This window comes from Triticum urartu, chromosome 5 (assembly GCF_003073215.2).
Source record: "Triticum urartu cultivar G1812 chromosome 5, Tu2.1, whole genome shotgun sequence".
Classification (NCBI taxonomy): domain Eukaryota; kingdom Viridiplantae; phylum Streptophyta; class Magnoliopsida; order Poales; family Poaceae; genus Triticum; species Triticum urartu.
Window position 1 is genome coordinate 218,417,614 of NC_053026.1, and position 18,681 is coordinate 218,436,294.

General features: G+C 46.0%; 1 protein-coding gene across 4 annotated transcripts; it reads left to right on the forward strand.

Annotated features, from left to right (window-relative positions):
• Positions 1-2,999: 2,999 nt before the first annotated feature.
• Positions 3,000-18,151, forward strand: LOC125508447. 4 transcript variants are annotated; one of them, XR_007283485.1, is made up of 7 exons: positions 3,000-3,647; positions 5,367-5,441; positions 5,905-6,025; positions 6,138-6,365; positions 6,500-6,721; positions 16,563-16,840; positions 17,127-18,151. XR_007283485.1 is itself a non-coding variant. In XM_048673159.1 (5 exons), exons 1-4 carry the CDS (start codon positions 3,190-3,192, stop codon positions 6,360-6,362), a joined length of 879 nt encoding a protein of 292 aa, XP_048529116.1. In that variant the 5' UTR covers positions 3,000-3,189; the 3' UTR covers positions 6,363-6,365; positions 6,500-6,920. The 4 variants fall into 4 exon arrangements, 2 of the variants coding, with proteins under 2 accessions (XP_048529116.1, XP_048529117.1); XR_007283484.1 differs by lacking the exons at positions 16,563-16,840; positions 17,127-18,151 and having other exon boundaries at positions 6,138-6,428; positions 6,500-6,920; XM_048673159.1 differs by lacking the exons at positions 16,563-16,840; positions 17,127-18,151 and having other exon boundaries at positions 6,500-6,920.
• The last annotated feature ends 530 nt before the right edge of the window (positions 18,152-18,681 follow it).

The window sequence follows — 18,681 nt, forward strand, 5'->3', positions numbered from 1 at the left end:
CCTAGGGTCCAGGAGCGGTTTGATCTCCACTATCTTCTTCGCCATGACCCTGCTCACTGGCGCCTGGACGATGGAAGCCTCGCCTTGTGCAAGTTGATGCCACTTGATAATGATACATGTGATGTTAAGATGGCATCGCTTAAGGATAAGGCCTGGGCAGGCGCAAACAGAGATTGGGTTGTCTATATTGGGCACAACTGCGAGTGGGAACTTGTGAATGTGTACACTCATCACCGGGTTCCACTTGCAAAAATCTCAGAGTGCCCAGAGGTTGAGCACACATATGGTCTACGCATGTTCAAGTACGATCATGGTGATTGTCGTCTACAGAAGATAGCAATTTGTCGATTTCCCTATCGCTCTTGGGATTACACAAACTATCAAGTTGTTGCTATCTTTGACAAGCTTGTTGCTGTCCTTGATTCCACGCCTCCATGGATATTGCTCAAAAATCAGTTTCCGTACACGGATGTGCATGTGTACTGTGATGCAATTCAATACGAGGGTCTTGTGTTTGCTGTCACCACTCGTGGCACTGTTTTTGCATGGAATCTTGATGCTTTTGGTACGTTTGTCTTCCACCGTAATTATAATTGGTTCATCCACATGCAATGCGGGTTAGCTAGTTTTCCTTTACTAATTAACCTTCTTGTGTTTCCAAGGTGCTGTGAACATTCCACCACCTATACTTGAAAAAGATTATAACCAAGGAGGAGATGACGATGGTGATGATGACGAGCATGAGGACGAGCAGGGCCTATATACTCAGTGGCGCCTGGCAACTTATTCCGATGGATCACCTATTCTTGTCTGTATATAGGGCACTGCTGATGTTACCAAGGAAGCAGGTGTTGTCTCCCATGGTCGCACTCCCCGGACCTATTCCAACATCCGTTGTAGGGTATTCAGGATGGATACTAGTGTGCTAGCGCCAACACCTTCTCCCTGGTTCAGTATTGATAGTCTTGGAGAAAACTCGCTCTTCCTTCGACAAAACTGTCCAATGATGGTGAAAGGCGATTCAGCAGTTGTTGACACAACATTACTACCATTTATGAGAAGCAACTATATCTATACCTCGGACATTGGTATGGTTCCCTAACGTGGCTATCACAATATGCATCCTGATATAGGCCACTTTAGCCTGGATGATCAGTCATGCGTTGGTCTCGAGATTGACAATAGATGGCCTGTCCCAGAGGCTTTCCTATGGTTCAAAGCAAGCGTTTCCAACGCCGAGGATTGGTTGAGCTAAAGTTCATTTCATTGCTTGTTATTTGTTGTGTGATTAAAACTTTAGCATTTACTAGAATTTTTTGTGGGAACTAATCTATAATCCAACATGTATCCTCGTTGTCGTTGTGTGTTGATGAATTGTTGTATGTAATGAATGGTACATTTGCATATGCATGTCATAAACTCAATTTATGAATGGTTTTTGACTCACTTCTGGGAGTGTGAGTACCGTAGTAGTATAGCCAGCATCCATTTATATGAAGTTGCCACATCACATAGAGCCAACCTAATATTGGAGTATGCTAGCACAATAGTTAGTTCTAGTTAGATCAACTAGAGCTAGGTGTTGCACAGAGGCCGAGAAATATGGTGATAGCGTGACTGCGTGAGGTGGGCTTGTACGTAGTATGATGTAGGTACAGGGCTTGTCGTGTTTCCTACTCCTCCGGTCTAAATGTGGAGAAGATTTAGTCAAGTTCTTCCTCCTTTTACCGACACGTGGAACACCCAGTATCCAGGTTGTGTCATGCAAGAAAATGGAGTGCTAGTTGAAGCCACATGATGTGCATCTTGGGTTAAACTGTAAATAGAATCTTACTCTTGAGTAACTCCAAAAATGGCCACCAAAGATCTTTATTGGATTTTTTTTCATCACCAGCACGTCGAGGTGAAAGATGTGCAGGTTCAGTGGGTCATCTTATGTTTTCACAGACATATGGGACTGCATGTGAGCAAACAGTCGATGGGCTCCACGCGTCTGCTAGCTGGCTGAGAAGAGAGAGAGGAGGGCGGAGCACGGACTCCAGGAAATTTCGTGACAATGTGAGTAGTACTAGTGGTGTATCGTACTCTTGGAGAGATAATGTGTTCGCTCTGCGTAACCAGCACCTCGATATAGTGGGGTGGCATGGGCCATAACTAGCATTCACGTCTAGCAGTATGGCACATGCCACCCACATGAGTCCCATCTGACACCAATTTTCTTGGAGTCCGTGTTACAGCCATCTCTTCTCCCTCCTATTTTGTCAGCCATCACGCGATGGGCGGGGTGGGCGTTTTCAGATAGTCGGTTTGCTCAACTGCGGTCCCACTTGTAAGTGAATATGTAAGACAACACGCATTCCCCCTTGAGTGGCGTGCCGGACCAACCGTGTGGGGGTGCGACACGAACACGGCAGGTTTTTCCTTTTGAACTTGTGACTTGTAAAATTTGGTTCTGCTTCATGGCGCGACCGACAGATAGAAATAACGATATTCCCTAGAGTAATGAGAATTTTGGTTCTAGCGCGGTTTATGCATGGAGTACATACGAAAATTATGAAGTTGATGTAAATGGTTAGATAATTACTAGTAATACAATATACTACTACATGGATTTGACGAAAAGATAAAGATACATACGGATCCATCAACGACATCCTCACGTCCTAGTGCGCCGGGTCACCAACCGACGTGTGAGGAGGAACGGCGTTGGCGACGAACTCAACGTGCTTCTGAACAATGCCGTTCAAGGTTGCCATGTGGTCCAAGAAGTCCAGTGTCCTAACGTCCTTTTCTTGCACGTAGTAGTCCTTGTGGACGATTTGCGTGTAGACATGAGTGATTATGTCGATGGTGTTTTGTTGCACCAAGCACTGCGCGGCGAGCGCAACCTCGAAATGGACATTTTCCGACGCGATGGCGGGCAGTCCACTACTTGAAAAAAGTTTATACATAGACGCTTACTAGTAGCATGGGTTTATACACCTCGCGATACGCCATAGTAGAGCGAGGGGGAAAAACTCGCGGTACTAGTAAGTACTGGGCTTTTTAACAACCTGAAATCCCCATCTCGTCCAAATCGAGCTCCCCTCCTCGCTGCCGCCGCCCCACGAATCTGCACACACACTCCACATTCTTCGCCAATTCCCCAAACCCACCGCCGCGCCATCGTCGACCTAGGCTGCGACCACCATGGTCGCCGTCGTCGTCTCCTCCATGGAGGTCCGACCCGCCAGGATCAAGCCGCGGCCTGAGCCTGCCATGGGGAATCCGCCCCGATTGCAGCGTGTAGGCAGGCACTGTAGGAAGAGGAAGAGGGAGGAGGGAGGGGGACGGGGGAGGGCAGCGCCCGTAGCCGCGTGCACGTGGCCGTGGCGCCGGAGTGGCGGAGGAGGGGTAGGGCGGTGCTCGTCGCGGCGGCCTCGACAGGCAACTACGTGGTGCCACCTTCCTCCAACACCGGCCGCCTCGTGCTGCGGCTGCTGGCAGTGGCGCAGCGAGTCTCCCACCTTACCACCACCGCTGCTTGCCGTCCGTCCCTCCTTCCGTCCATGGCGGCGGCGACCTCCGGCGTCAGCAGGCTCAGCGCGGTGGCAGGCAACAACAACGGCGACGTCGGCCTCCAAGACTCCTGGCCTCTGTTGGAATATGTAGGTACCCACTCCTTCCCCTTCCCCTTCACTTGATGCCCGCTCTATTCAAATCTGTTTCATCCTCTGTTACAACTTGTTTGCTCTCTATTTTTTGGATATGTGCTAGTCTGTATGAATGTATAATTGGTACGTAGCTCAAAACAAAACTTGCAAATGGTTCAATACATTTACAGGCACCACCGGGATGGCATGGTTGAACGTAAAAAGCAAATACCATGACTAACGAAACTGAAAAATTAAACACTTTCTTCCTCGTCCTGGGTGAAAACCATGTGAGTGCTTGCACGATGCATCAAACGTAGTATCTGAAACAAGATTATCCTCCTGCCTGCCAGCCTGCAAGTGGATGTTTTGTAATGGCACTGCACGCCGTCTCAGACGGCTGTCGCCGGTGGCGAGGTTAAATATTCTTCTTGTGATTGGCCCGAGACAGTGTTTGATGGCTGAAGATTGCACGTGCTTGTGTTGGTAACTTAACTGTCCTTTTAGCTATATACAGAAGTATGAGAAGTTAAGTTGCCAGTTAGACTTCTTTGCATACACATAGCGTATGTATGATGTTTAAGAAAGGTCAACCGGTATGCTCGCCACTATGATTTTCTCATACTTCTGACGCTTCTGTAGTTTTCTCTGTCAGCATTGATCTGTGATTAAAGTTTAGTTTCATAAAATGAAACTTATCGCGTACTTGTACAAACTAGCCAGTAATTTTTCTAGCAGCATTGTTTTCGGCCAAGGACCTGAAAAGAGTTTTGGCTTTGCAAGGGTGGTCATGTTTCTAAACAGCTGAAACATCCTCCTTAACTTGTTTCTGCATTACTGCCAGAGAAGTAGTATCTGTGAACAACGTTTTTGCTGCATTTTTATACCTATGTATGGGTCATCCTACATTCTCAAGTAAATGAGGTTTGTGTTCCTGAACAAACGTCGGCAGTTTTGATGGAGCTGACGGTATTTTGTCGCTGGACATGCATCCATCTTACTCAATGTCAGAATGGACATGAAAGAATCAGCAGTAAAGTTTGTGATCTGCTGTGGAGCTCTACTAAATTAGTATTTTTGAAGGAAATATTAGTGGCATTTACATGTATAAGATACTTGCATCTTGCTAATCTAGTATTTTTTTGAGTGTGCGAGAGATTGTCGTTAATTCAATATCAGGATACTATTCATCATTGTTTCCGATCATTAAAATGTGGGCAGGTGGCTAAGAAGAAGAATAGCACTGTAGCAAGTTTGATGGGCACACTTGCTATATCTTCCATGAGTGTTATTTCGCCAGAAAAAAAAGTGTTGTAATTGGAAGGAACTGATGCTTGCACCTCATCCGATCTGGAATAACTATAATCCTTTGTCTTCTCCTGACATTCTCCTTGATCCCATCTTGTTCACGCGTAGAGGGGGGGGGGGGGTCTGGGACTTCCCCACCATACTTTTGTTTGTCCAAATTGAGACGACGTACTTTTTTCTTGAAAAGGAATGCTAACTTTAGATCAATTTGATATAGATTTTGAGCTCGCCCATCCTATTTTCTGTCACTGTCTAGATTAGACGATGCAGATATGGTTGAGCTCAAGGTTAATGGAGACAGAAATTGTCAGGTCTACCTACCGGATTCAGTTTTCTGTTTACTTTTTGAGAATAGTATATTTATTATCATTAGTACAGACCTGCTCTACAAGTACTTATCTCTTTCTGGATCATCCTTTTAAGCAGTTTCGGGCATTGTCTCATCAATTTTACCGAACTCCTGAACACCATAGATTTGTGCGGCAACAGGTGGTCAATCAGGTTAGTATTGTGAATTCAGGCATTCCATCCCCTCTCATAGTAAATTAAGTGTTATTTTAACACTGACCACCTTGCATAAACACCGGTGCAACACAGCCGTATGTACAAGAAGCAGAGCGCATCAGTTCATGCTCGAGCCCTGAAGAAGGTAGCAATGTTTGGGTTTTCCTCAAGGATGTTGGACACTATTTACATTATGTTAAATGCAGATAATATTGTTGATTTACGAGAATTATTTATTTACCTAGTGGATCCCCAATTATATATTTGTCCCTATCAATGCAAATGTTGAGCCATGTTCCACTTTTACTGCTCTACATTATATTTTCACTGCCTGAAGGGGTTAGTATGCTCCTTATCTTTTTCACTGATTGTCTTTTTCATCGACATGCACCGCATTATTTTTCCGTGTCATTCTTCTGAAGAATCTGAAGTTTCTGAACCTTTGTTGGTAATGCTGTAGGGTTCTGGTGGCGATGTCGATGGTCGTCGAGAGGTTCGTGGACTGGATGGTGTCGTGGCTGCTGATGTACGGAGAGGCGAAGCTGCTGCTCGTCATCTACCTCTGGCACCCCAGCACACGGGTAAGCAGTCGATCAGACACCCCGAGCCCGAGAGATGATCAACATTTCAGATAGACTTGATTTGGTATGTGGTCAATTCTGAATCTGACTCTTAATGGTGTTCGGATTTCAGGGTGCGGGCCATGTGTACGATGGCTTCCTCCATCTGCTGGTGGCGTTACACGAGGCCGACATCGACCGGGGCCTGCTTGAGCTGATGGCTAGAGCGAGGGACGTGACGACGTCACAACTCAAGGCGGCGGCTGCCATCGGTCAAGTGTGGCTAGTCGAGGCTGCCCGCTGTGTTTCGTCGCAGTTGCAGGCCGCGAGATCAGGCCGGGAAGGCGCCACGCATTGACGAGTGAGCCAATTTTTGGATCGGACCATAACAACGTGTCTCAATCTCTGACCTCTAGAAGTAGTGGTAAAGTTTTGAATTTGCATGGCAAGAACCACTTACGTAGGTAGCTGACACACACAACATTATGTTTACAGGGCCATGTGTACGATGGCTTCCTCCATCTGCTGGTGGCGTTACACGAGGCCGACATCGACCGGGGCCTGCTTGAGCTGATGGCTAGGGCGAGGGACGTGACGACGTCACAACTCAAGGCGGCGGCTGCCATCGGTCAAGTGTGGCTAGTCGAGGCTGCTCGCTGTGTTTCGTCGCAGTTGCAGGCCGCGAGATCAGGCCGGGAAGGCGCCACGCATTGACGAGTGAGCCAATTTTTGGATCGGACCATAACAACGTGTCTCAATCTCTGACCTCTAGAAGTAGTGGTAAAGTTTTGAATTTGCATGGCAAGAACCACTTACGTAGGTAGCTGACACACACAACATTATGTTTACACTCTTACTTGTGTAAAAGATATGAATTATATACGAGTTGCCTCTACAATGAGGAACTGTGATAGTAGATACTGCAATTGTGTGATAGAATGGAATTGATTGATTTTATTTTATTTTAATTTTCAATAAGTTAGTAGTAGGATGGAAAAAACTGCTCGCTACTAGTATTTAGGATACTAGTAGCATTGGTAGTATGGATACACTACTACTATTTCGTTACTAGTAGCGCGGGCACGAAATAGAATAGCATGGGTGGCACACGCTACTACTAACTATTAGCTGTAGCGCGATGCTGGTTGCGCGGGTACCCGCGCAGCTAGGAGCCATTTTACCCATGCTGCTAGTAGCCTTTTTATTAGTAGTGGTTGTAGGGTCACCAGTGCGTCGAAGAGGTTGTCACTATAGAGGCTGTTGAGGGTGGCGGGCATCGCAGAGCCTGGGCACATGGGCTGGAGGCATATGTCAAGGTCGTTCATGAGCTTCTTGAGAATGGTGAATTTGTCGAGGAAGCCGACGAGGACCTTGACAAACAAGGAGATGAAGTTGTCGTCCAAGAGGCCTCTCGCCCTGGCGGCCTCAAGCACGACTTGGACCTTGACAAACAAGAAGACGAAGTTGCCGTCCAAGAGGCCTCTCGCCCTGGCGGCCTCAAGCACGACTTGGAGATGTTCCTCCGTGTCGGGCCGCAGGCCGCGTCATGGACTATCTAGCACAGCCGGCTGATGCTCGCGCTCATCGTCTCCATGGGTCTAGCATCTAGTCAACTGATCTTGCGATTGGAGTGATCACTTTTGCCCTTGGTTAGGGTGCGTAGGTGCGTATGATTTCGTATAGATTGGACTGGCGGGGAGCCTATATATGAGAAGTGCAGACTGCGTTGCATACTTGCATTCACGTGTGTGTTGGCCATCTACTCCTCGGCTCTCCCTCCGTGCCGGTGCAATATAGTCATCTCACCGAGACCAAGTTGGGGCAAAACAAGAGAACTTTGATGTTTACTGATTTATTGGCCCCCTTTGCATTTTGCGTCAAGTTTTTATCTTTGATTTAACTAATAAAATGTTAATGCATGTAACAAAAAATGTCGTGCTATAGTCTCAATTCATTGAATGCATACGCACCCCATGTCTCCTATTGGGTGATTTCTTTTTTCGTGGCAAAAAAGGGAATGAGGTGGGTAGTTAATGTACTGTGCCTAAAAGTTTTCGAATTATTTGGTTTTCGTAACGTGACTAATGCACCAGTACAGAGGAAGTACAATAATAGTCTTTGATTGCAAAAAAAATTGGTAGCTTACCAAACTGAGCGCTCGGTGAGTACAATAGTAGTCTGATTGATGAGACTTAAGATTTGAGCCATCTACCGGAAGGGAGAGTGTATAATATCATCGGAAACTATGTTCAAAACTGAATAAAACAATACTCCATGTATTTATTTACAAAGGGAGTAGTATATTTTTATTGACATGCATTACTGGATATTGCTAGTCAAATACTAAATCCAAACTGATGTGGCAGTACTACTAAATCTAGACGGTGATGCTAGACTGGTAGTAGTACTACCAATGTAGTACTAGTATTGTACTACCCGCTGGTCAAATTACTCCTCACAGTGAAGTGACAAGACCCTGTGCCGGAGATGAAACCTGAGTGTAGGCGCCGTGTTCGGCATACCAAAGTCAGCCTCACCGTGTGCAGTCACTATCATCATGGCTCTATAGCTAACTTACTTACAACTAGCCGTGTTCGACCCGCGTTGCCACGGGTATCTCTACTCTTTTCTTACAGAGTATGAGTAAGATGCCCGTGCATTGCACGGAACACCAAGATTGGGGATCGATGGCGCCGGCAGCGGCCATCGCGCCAGATTGTTCCATGGCCTTCTAGATGTGGTGGGAAGGAGATAAGGCTGATTGTGAGAGACAAGGAGTTGTTTGTAAATAGGGAACAAGTGTGGGCATCTTTTTGCAAAACTGCAGAAGTTTGCTTTGTATGCGTCAGATCTAGATCCGATGGCTATTGGTGAAAGATGACAGGCACACCATCATCACCAACTCAGGGCCTCTTTGATTCACAGGATTTTGAAAGTGCAGGAATAGGACACGGTAATATTACAAGTTTCAAACTGATATTACAAATGTTAGGAGTAATGTTGCACCTACAAAGAGGGAATTATTAAAAAGTTTCTGTAAGAACTTCCGTTACATTAGGTGGATGCAACATTACCGTACAAACTAAAATCCACCGCCCTGACAAGTCACTAATGGGCAAATAAATTTTTGAGTCTCTGGCGACTTGATGTTTCAAAAACAAATTCAGCTTCCGCGGAGACTTTGTCATTTAGGCTTAGATGCTTGCGGTGATCAGCACGCCATTCATTGTTACGCCAGAGAATGTCAAACCTCATTACCTTGAGCACACTTGCCTCCAGAACAAAGAACCTGGCCAATTTAATTTCAGATGTGCTGTCTCGGTAGTCGATCAAATTGATTTCTGTATGAAGATCAAGGCATTCGTTGAAATTGTTATAGTGCAGCACATTTTTCACTTTCGGGTCTTTTTATCTGCAAAACGAGAGAACATATTAGAGCAGCTGGCTATATAAGATTGTCGTGTCATCAAGAGGTACCAATATCATTCGCCCATACGATAGGGTTGGCCGGCTAGTGTATTTTCTCTCTCTCTCTCTCTCTCTCCCCTCTCACTTACCTAGGATCATGTGAAGAGCTTGGGCATTTGTTGCCTTCCACTATGTGTCCATTGCCATATTTCTCAAAAGTATGCCACATAATACGCATCGATGTCAAATCAAAAGATTTTGGCACCGCTCTAGAGATGTGAGAGAGTTGGCACCGCTGTGCACACAGACCCACATGTATAAACAAATCAATCAAACCAACTACACCAACCTCTCACTCTCCCAAATAAGTGTTTTTATTGCCTCAGTCCTCTCCCTCTCCCACGCAAGTGTTTTTTCATTGCATGAGTTAATTTGGCACCGGAGCAAAGTAGGTGATCCAGATTGGGGCACCAGGTGAGCAATGGAGGGGCATCGATGCCAAATGCATCACAAGTGAATTTGGCACGTGTTTTGGCCTACATAGTGGAGGGCCGTTATAGCCCACTTTTGTACTACCTCGTATTTAGTGTAAAATTTTGACCATAGATTTACCTAAGAAAATGCCAATGCATGTCACCAAAAATTATACAATTTCAAATTATGTTCAAATACGAATCCAATGATATATTTTTTAGTGACATGCATTAACATTTTGTCAGTTACATCTGTGGTCAAATTTTGATAGTACTACAAAATAGGAAGAGTAAACCAGGACGGAGGTAGTACTTGCTCTTAGGGTAACCATAGAGTTACTAGTCTAAGTTACTTGCCACTATGACTAGCCTAGGCTACTAGTAGTACAACAAGAAACGATGCAGGTGATCACGTGAGAAAAAAATACTAAAAACATTTCTTTCGCTGCAGTGTGTACATGCAGTTTTGAACACTACACTTATCATCGTAATTTGAGAAAATTACGAAAAAATTGAGCTATGTTGTGATTACCGTTTACTAATAGGAAAGAAGTTTCACCTCGATGAGTAGCTTCTCTGTGCACGGAAAGCATGTAAGGAATCCAACAACTTGATCCAGATTGGGACCGATAGATTTTATTGCCAAGATCCTCACTGTGCGCACAGACTGGGTCAAGCTTGTGTGAATTATTTTCTGGATGACTGTCGTAAATACATCAAGAAGAAATTTAAAAATGTGAATTTCAAGAAGACGGAGAAGAAGATGAGTGTTGTACCTGAACGATTACGGATCCAATAAAGAGTTTGGAGAATTTGGCAGATACACCAACGTTGTTAATTTCGGCGTGTCAATAACCCTGACTTTTGTTGGACCTTCTAGATCAAATACAAGCAATCTCTCAAGGAAAGGCACATTCTCAATGACCATAACATGGAACAGCTGGAGTGATCTCTTCCCAATTGATGTCTTGTTGCAGGGCCAGCAAGACACATAACTCCATCGGAGATTCGTCAAGGCGATGTGGAGGCTAATAAACCCGTGGATCTGCCGAAGACTTAGGTACTCGAGCGCAGTACAGTTGTGGAGCAGGTGCTCCACGGCCTTCTTCGATATGCCAACGTCGAAGAGGTCGAGCTTCTTGAGTTGAGGGATAAGAAGGGCGGGCGTGGCATTAATCTGTAGAAAATAGCAGGAGCTGAAGCTCGCGCGGCGCAGTGTTGGCATGAAGCGGAGCGCGGACGGCGGCAGATAGCGACATCGTCCAGCTTCAAACCTGAGCTCCTCGAGCTGATCTAGGGCGGGGGATAAGAACCACCCATCGAACTTGGCTTGGACCTTGCAGTTGGTACTGAACATGCGGATGTCAAGGTGTCTGGCTGGCCTAGGGTGCGATTAAAGGATCTTGGAGACTGCGGCCATGCGTTTGCAATCCCTATCGCAGAGGCAGCTATCGACGGTGAGGTTTAGGAGGACGCGGTGCCAGAGGGGGCGCCACTGCCGGGAGAGCAGGGTGGACCGCACGGCAGATTTGGTGGGGAGGAGGCCGATGATGACGAGGAGCATGTCGCTGTTAAGTCTGCTGATGGAGTCCAGGCTCATTGGATGCGGGTTGGCTCAAGCCGCCTCTGCTTGTTGGCTGCCTTGCCATCCATCTCAGCCGGCGGCGACGCCGGTGTACGCATGTGTTGTGTTTGGGTCATGATAATTTGGTATCCATAACCAAGAAAAGTCACCACCCACTTCCTGCCTACAAGGTGTTCGACGAAATGTCGAGCTACCAGGAGTTGTTCACCGGCGACGTTCTCCACATCACAGTGCACCATGTGTACTACCATTCACTGAGGAGACGTTGTAGCAAGTGTTTACAGTGTATGGTGTAGTGAAGATATCCCTGTTCCAGAGAATCAACCGTGTGTGGTCGGTGGTTCAGCTTCGATCAAGATGTGGGGCAGAGTGGACTCTCGCTATGCATGGCCGGTGCATCTATGAGCATGCATGCCTCCTCGAAAGTCACGACGTGTCATCGGAGTACAACCTGTGCTTGTGCTCGCTGCTCGAGCAGAAGCAGACAGAAACCATGGTCAAGTACATGCCGGCGTTCTCGGAATGTGTACCTCGCGTGCTGGATCTCAACCCCAACCTGAGCATCAAGAGCTTCGTCCACCAGTACATCGAGGGTTTGCGGGAAGATATCCAATATTTTATGTGGTCACGATCACCATCAAGCATCACCGGTGCTTCATCGATCCCTAGCCCGGATAAGGGAGGATGAAATCATGTAGGAGGCTACGATGGCTGCAGAGAGACTTGACGACGACCATGGAGTTCACACCCTCATGCTCGCGGGCGCATTCCCTGATCTCGGTGCCTGAGTGGAGTGCGGTGCAGACCATGATGTCACCGCCATGGACAAAAATAGCCCTACTATACCGATGCCTATCACATGTTCGACAGAGTGCCCGAGTGGTAACGCCACCGTCAACATCTTTCCTGAGACCACAGCCTTCGTTGTGTGCGAAGAGACCCTCGACATTGAAGCCATCAGTGTTGTTGCACCATCACCTGTTGTGAGCTTGATGTTGGTCTAGCATATGCTTATGTGGAGGTGCCCCTCGTCATGGGGAGTGTGGCCCCATTCTCGACAGCTCCTCCAGAGGCCGCGCTAACCTCATCAAAGCAACAAGGACAAATGCTACGTCCAATACCATGGCCATCATTTAAATGGCATTCGAAATCAACCAATCCTCAAGATCCACGTCCGGTAACTGGTATATTTGGGAAACCATCTACATGTCAACCGCATGAGGATCTCAATTGTTGTGTTGCTAGTTTGGTCTTGCATCGGACTAGTTCTTTAGATGGACATTATTTACAAGTACTTCCTGCACTAAAAAGTTTCTGGTGTGAGTTCTATTATATTGGAGGGCCCGGTGGTCATTGGCAGTACCAATATGCATATCTGCAGCAGTGCCGTTCATCTCATCGATCAAATTATCTGAAGCGCATGAGCGCTAGTGATGTCACATTGATTTTGAAACAGAAAGCACAAGGTTTGTTAAGTGGCATTCTAGTGGAATATGTGAGTAATAAAACTGGTGGAGTTGGCTATTTCTTGCAAACTTATGACCAAAGATATGATTCCAATGGAAGGCTGTCACCTGCAGTGGCATTTTCTACTGCCAACATAGTACTTCTCCCAAGGGATACAACTTGCTTGCAAAATTGGCCACCACCTCTGTATGGTATAGAATATGGTGGTACCTTCAAATACAACACTAAAAGAATGATATGGTTTCCTATCCTCGTAAATCAAGTCCATTTGATTTGGAAGTCACCATGGCTCCCCCCCGAGCAAGGGCAGAAAAATGGAGTTGTAGAAATGTTTGGTATACTTATTTAAAGAGCGCAGGCTAATGCAGATGTTAGAGAAGGTATCCATTGCAAATCTCTAAACGACAATTTCTAGCAACTGGAAAAGTGAGGCTCGGTTCAACAAGATCGAGGTTCTAGCAGACCCTGGGTGGAATCCTGGAGTGAAGGGTTGTCAGTTATTATTTGCGGTACATCCGACTTCAGACTTGACTGAGTTGAAACCATGGCCCAATCCATGGATGAGTAAAAGCAGTGGAGGCGTAATGAACAAACTACAACATGATGGCTTTTAGATGCCTAATCTGGTTCATGTCTTAGTTTGGAGGAAGGCTGGGGCAAGCAATATCTTCAACAATTACACTGAAAAGCACTTGATGGTGGTTGTCCTCGAGCTTCATAGAGTAGCGGCTGGGTGTTATTCACATGTCGTAAATCTAGAACTGGCAATCCTGAAGTTGTATGAAATGGTGAGTGTCAGTCCGAACATAACCCCAAGAACATGGGATCCTCAAACTCTACTTTTTGGTTATGTGCTTCGCATACACCTCCCTTTCCTGGGTGTATGTGTTGGCCGTGAGGGGACCCATGACAGGACAAGCTTTCTCCTCTTGGTATTTGAGCTGATACACCATAGAGGATATGGAATTTCATTTCCCTCAATTGTTGTTTATCAGTTCCTGAGTGCCCTTTATGTGGTTCAACACATGAGTGGGATGATGCTTGATTTTTCAAAAGATTGGTTGTATTTACACTTCCTGGAGTCACATATCAGATGGTTGTCACATCTTACAACATTTCTACCTTGTGTTGACATAAAAGTTCAGCCCAGAGAGGTGTATTCAATTGTTGGAGTCACATCACTATATGCAAAAGGAAATGAAGTATTTACTAGAGGACCTCACCACATTATTCACTTTCACTTTCCATGGAAGATATTTGTTGTAGTGCATATCCTTACCAGCTTATCTAACTTCCTTGAGGGCAACACTGAGAAATTGTTGGTTGCTCCTCTATATTATTCTGAACACCTCCAATTGGTACCTGCATGGGAAATCATTAACGGTTTCAAGTGTATTCAATGATATATTCTTCTGTCGGTGGTCACCAACATTTTTGATACTTCGTACAATCCTTGTGTTGTTCCAATGAGAGAATGTGTTCCTACATATTGGGACTATAGTGTTCTCGTCACATTTTCTATTGATCTGCATGCCGATGCAAGTAGACAGATGTTAATGCTCATGGATATATGGTATGTTCATTACCTTGGTACTCTGATCGAGTGGATCGCGTGCTTGTCTGTTCCCGTGGTGAGATGCTCTCTTGGTCATGGATCGGACTTTACTATCTTAGGAACTATGTCCACGGCGTTGTCAGCTGAAAAGGAACCACGATTAAACTATTTTTGCCAATTCTTGTGTGGGCTAAGGCTGTAGGATCCGGGCATTAGGAGTGCAACTAAAACTGGTACAAAGCAGTTTGGTATTCACAACAACTCCTCTTCACCATATGCCGCTGCAGATTCTATTGGTCATGGACTTGAGCTTTCTGCTGCACCATAGTGGGATCTTAGAATTATGAATCTTCATGGTCGGGAAACGATTAAGACAAGGATCAAGTTTGGACATAGAAGTTCAAAGGTTGGTTATGATGTTGGATGTCTATCAGACAAGAGAGATACAAAGCTCCGTCGGCCATGGAACCCAGGTGGTTTTTCTGTTCTTTGGTACCGCCTCACCGGCTGGAGGTCAAGCCGTGTTTTAAGGGGGCGAGAATGTCATGCCCCAAGGGCCATGACCCTCTTCTTATCCAGGGCCTTCCCAATGGAATGGGTTTGGCCCAGCTACGCAAATAGGCAGAAGGCTTATAAAGGAGGAGAAGCTAGACAGAGGAGGCAACGAACGATTGAAACGTCTGAAGCATCTCATCCTCATCCTCTTGCTCTTGTTCCTCACCTTCCTGCTATCTGTATCTCACCCCCTTGTTGCTGATTCTCACCTCAATCTCTTTTCTTGATCCAAAATCGATACTGATCTGGTTGCTCATCCTCTGTATGTGCTTGGGTCGTGACAGATACGGGGCTTCACAGCATCAGGATTGTTGTTCTCCAGACTGGGAGTGGTGCTTCATTGCAGCACAACCTAGTCTTTTTTGTTCATTTTCAGAGCAGCAGCTGTAGGCAGCGGTAAGAAAGTTGTTCTCCAAACTAGGAGTGGTGCTTCATTGCAGCACATACTAGTGGGTTTTTTGTTTATTTTTTCAGAGCAACAATGTTGTTCTCCAGACTGGGTTGTGCCTTCTGTTTTCATTTTTCTAGTCATGGGCTTGATTCTACACAACTAGGGAGCGGTGTTTCATTGCAAAACGGACTCTAGTGGTTTTTGTTCATTTTATAGGACTCCTTTTGTCAAAAAATGAGGCTTCCACTTACATGCATGGTGCGCTAGATAACGTGATAATGATTTATTAGTAGCTTTGTTTCACCAGCAGGCCTCTTTTGTATGTTTGCTGCTAGAGGGAAGTCCAGCTCAAGCTGTTGTTGCACAAGATACACAAACACAAATATTTGAAGTCATGTTTAATTGATTATTATCCAGGTTGCTTGGACTGACAATGAGATGTGCTAGTCATTTCAATGCAGTGCAAATTTCCTATTGGCAGTACCACTGACATGCTATACTTTCTATATTTCCACGTATGCTCCACATGTGTTGATGAGATACCCATGAAAGATGATTTTGCCAAGTTGCCCAAGACACTGGTGCAGGGGGCTGCAACATGCTCACCCCTGTTGCCTCTAACAACTATAGTAGTTCAAGTAAGCTTAAACAGTTACATCAGAGCTATGATTCTATGCATTTTCCCTTCAGGAATTCCATGTTGCTTATGTGCATTGGGTTACTTTAAATGTACTACTATTGTAGTATGTTAAGTTGTCAACTTAATGTGTGTTGCACTGTTGTAGTGGTCTGGCAGTTCGGTTAGCCTGCTTAGCACTTACCACTTAATTGGTGACTCTGTACTTTTGAGCAGTTATAGCAAATTTTATTGTGTGAACAGAAATTTACACAGTTTTCTCTACATTTCAAAATAGCAATCATTTTAAAATACCCGCAATCAAACTTGTAAAACTTTGCCAACTAATACAGCTATACACAATTTTGGGGATGTGGTGAGTAATTTTCATGGCTATGTCTATTCTTCATTGAAGTTTATACATGTTCGATGCAGTTTGTTTAGAGAAGTAGGCTTCTTTGTTATTCTTGAAATTTTTGCTGCTAATGAAATGTTCACTCTCATCCAGGATCACAGAGGAATATCAAATGTAGCACCAGTTGACTGTCCACTCTGATCCCGCTATTGGCACCAGAAGTGGACCAATCAGAACAGGGAGCATTGGATAAAACAAGAATCCATGACCACATGAGCAATCTTCGGTTCTCTCTATCACCAACATCATTTTTCAGGCCTATCTGAACTGCAAACTACTTTGCCAATTGGGCTTTGTTGTTAACTTTGGTATTGACTCACAATTACATAGGTTAATACTCTTGCAGCAGAAAGACTGTACACCCTTTGCTGGTGAGTGTTTTTTCTTATCAGCATCTGCGCATTTTTTGTTATCAATGTGCAGTGGCTAATGGATGACATGCATGTAGTGGGGTTTTATATCCATGGTGGTGTTTTTTGTTTTATTGGTAACATGCAAATGTACTAATGTAGAGGTAGTGGTATTTTATCTAGCAATGTTGTTTCATCAAGTAGTGGCCAATGCAAAGATAGTGTGGTTTTTATCCAATCGGTCTACTGCTGTTGTTGCTTGGTTCATACAACAAATTTTTTTGTGATCTGTGTTTTCTCCTCGCAGAGCCTCAACAATGGATTATGAAGATTCTACTGATAGATTATTATCAACACGGCTTTCAACAAAGCCGGTTCCGTACAATTGCTGAGAAAAATCCAGGGCAGTCTTAGGTGATTGCTGCTAGCCAAGGGTGTGTCAGGCGGCCGTTGTGATGGGGATCGACGATCCTGCAAGGGGCCGCCGAGCGGCTGTTGCGGACTGGCCATGGACGCTGTGACCGTTGCGGGGAAGGGAACGCGTGGTGGGCGAGCTTATTGTTGGTTGCTATGACACTGAGTGGTGAGTGAGGTGGGAAGAGACTTGAAGCATCACCGAGCGCTCAGAGCATCAACAATGAAGCATTACCACTGCTGCAATGGAGCATTCGTTAGGCCATCGAAACATCATCGGTGCTGCAATGGAGCTTCTCGGGCAGTCGGAGCATAGCCGACACTGCATTGGAGCACCGTTGGGCCTCCAAAACATCATCGGTGCTACGGTGGAGCTTCTCGGGCCGTCGGAGCATCCCGGTGCTGCATTGGAGAATCGTCGGGCCTCCGAAACATCACCGATGCTGCAGTGGAGCTTCTCTGGCCGTCGGAGCATCGCCGGAGCATAATTGACGCTGCAATGGAGCATCGCCAGGTCATCGAAGCATTGCCCGAGCATCACTTGCGACAGAGCATCGCTGAGCCGCCGGAGCATCACCACCAGAGCAATGGAGCATCGGCGGTGCTTCAAGGGCAGCAGGGATGCTGGGTTGGTGGCTGGAAACACTGCGAGGAGACATGTGGCATGGGGGATGGAAATGATGGTGCAATTGTACCAGGGAATCAAGCGGCCCAAATCAAATTCTATAGGCTCAAATCAATGGCTGCCTGGCTGGTCAGGCGTCTGATCTTTTCCTAAGATCAGCCGGCTGACGAGTAGCAGCTGCCAGGAAATAATGCCGGGACAGAGCTTGTATGCCATCCAATAAGGTCTCGATGTTGTCTATTCATTCGTATCTTCTTGACAGGCTCACATCAGAACATTAATTTTGGTTTACCTCTATCTATTTTTTTGAAGCGGCGGCAAAAGTTTTGCCTCTTATTAATAAAGAAGAAGAGAATTGCCTGGTTAATTAATGAAAATCTGGGCGAAAATCGTTAAAACATGCCCACACAGGACACACAGGGTGATCTGGCAACCCACACAAGAACACACACACACACACACACCCGTCCAAGCGAGAAGCGTCGTCGAGGTAGCAATCTGCTGTCATCGTCATCACACCTCCGCAAGGGCGACTCCAACTCCGCCATCAACGTCCACCGATGAAGCCCTCACCACAAACGAGTGTCGAGGCATGCGTCGGTCGATGCCAAGCAGTCCACCGCACGCGCCGGTGACCAGGCAGCTCTGACTCTGACGACGAGCATTGCAGGGGGAAAGCGCTGGGCCTGCGTTGAGCCAGCGCCGGAATCGACCACCCGTCTTGCGTTATCGTTCCCGCAAGGGCCCCGCCTCAGAGCAGCTTCAACTCTAGAAAGACAAAGTGAGGCACGACAACCCCTCGAACACGCCGAATGAGACTAGC

Bases quoted from the DNA above. Each gene is read 5' to 3' on its own strand.
- LOC125508447 (XM_048673159.1), top strand. From the start codon at position 3,190: ATGGTCGCCGTCGTCGTCTCCTCCATGGAGGTCCGACCCGCCAGGATC. The intron at 5,442-5,904 runs GTTAGTATTGTG...GTAATGCTGTAG, and splicing joins GGCAACAGGTGGTCAATCAG to GGTTCTGGTGGCGATGTCGA. The intron at 6,026-6,137 runs GTAAGCAGTCGA...TTCGGATTTCAG, and splicing joins TCTGGCACCCCAGCACACGG to GGTGCGGGCCATGTGTACGA.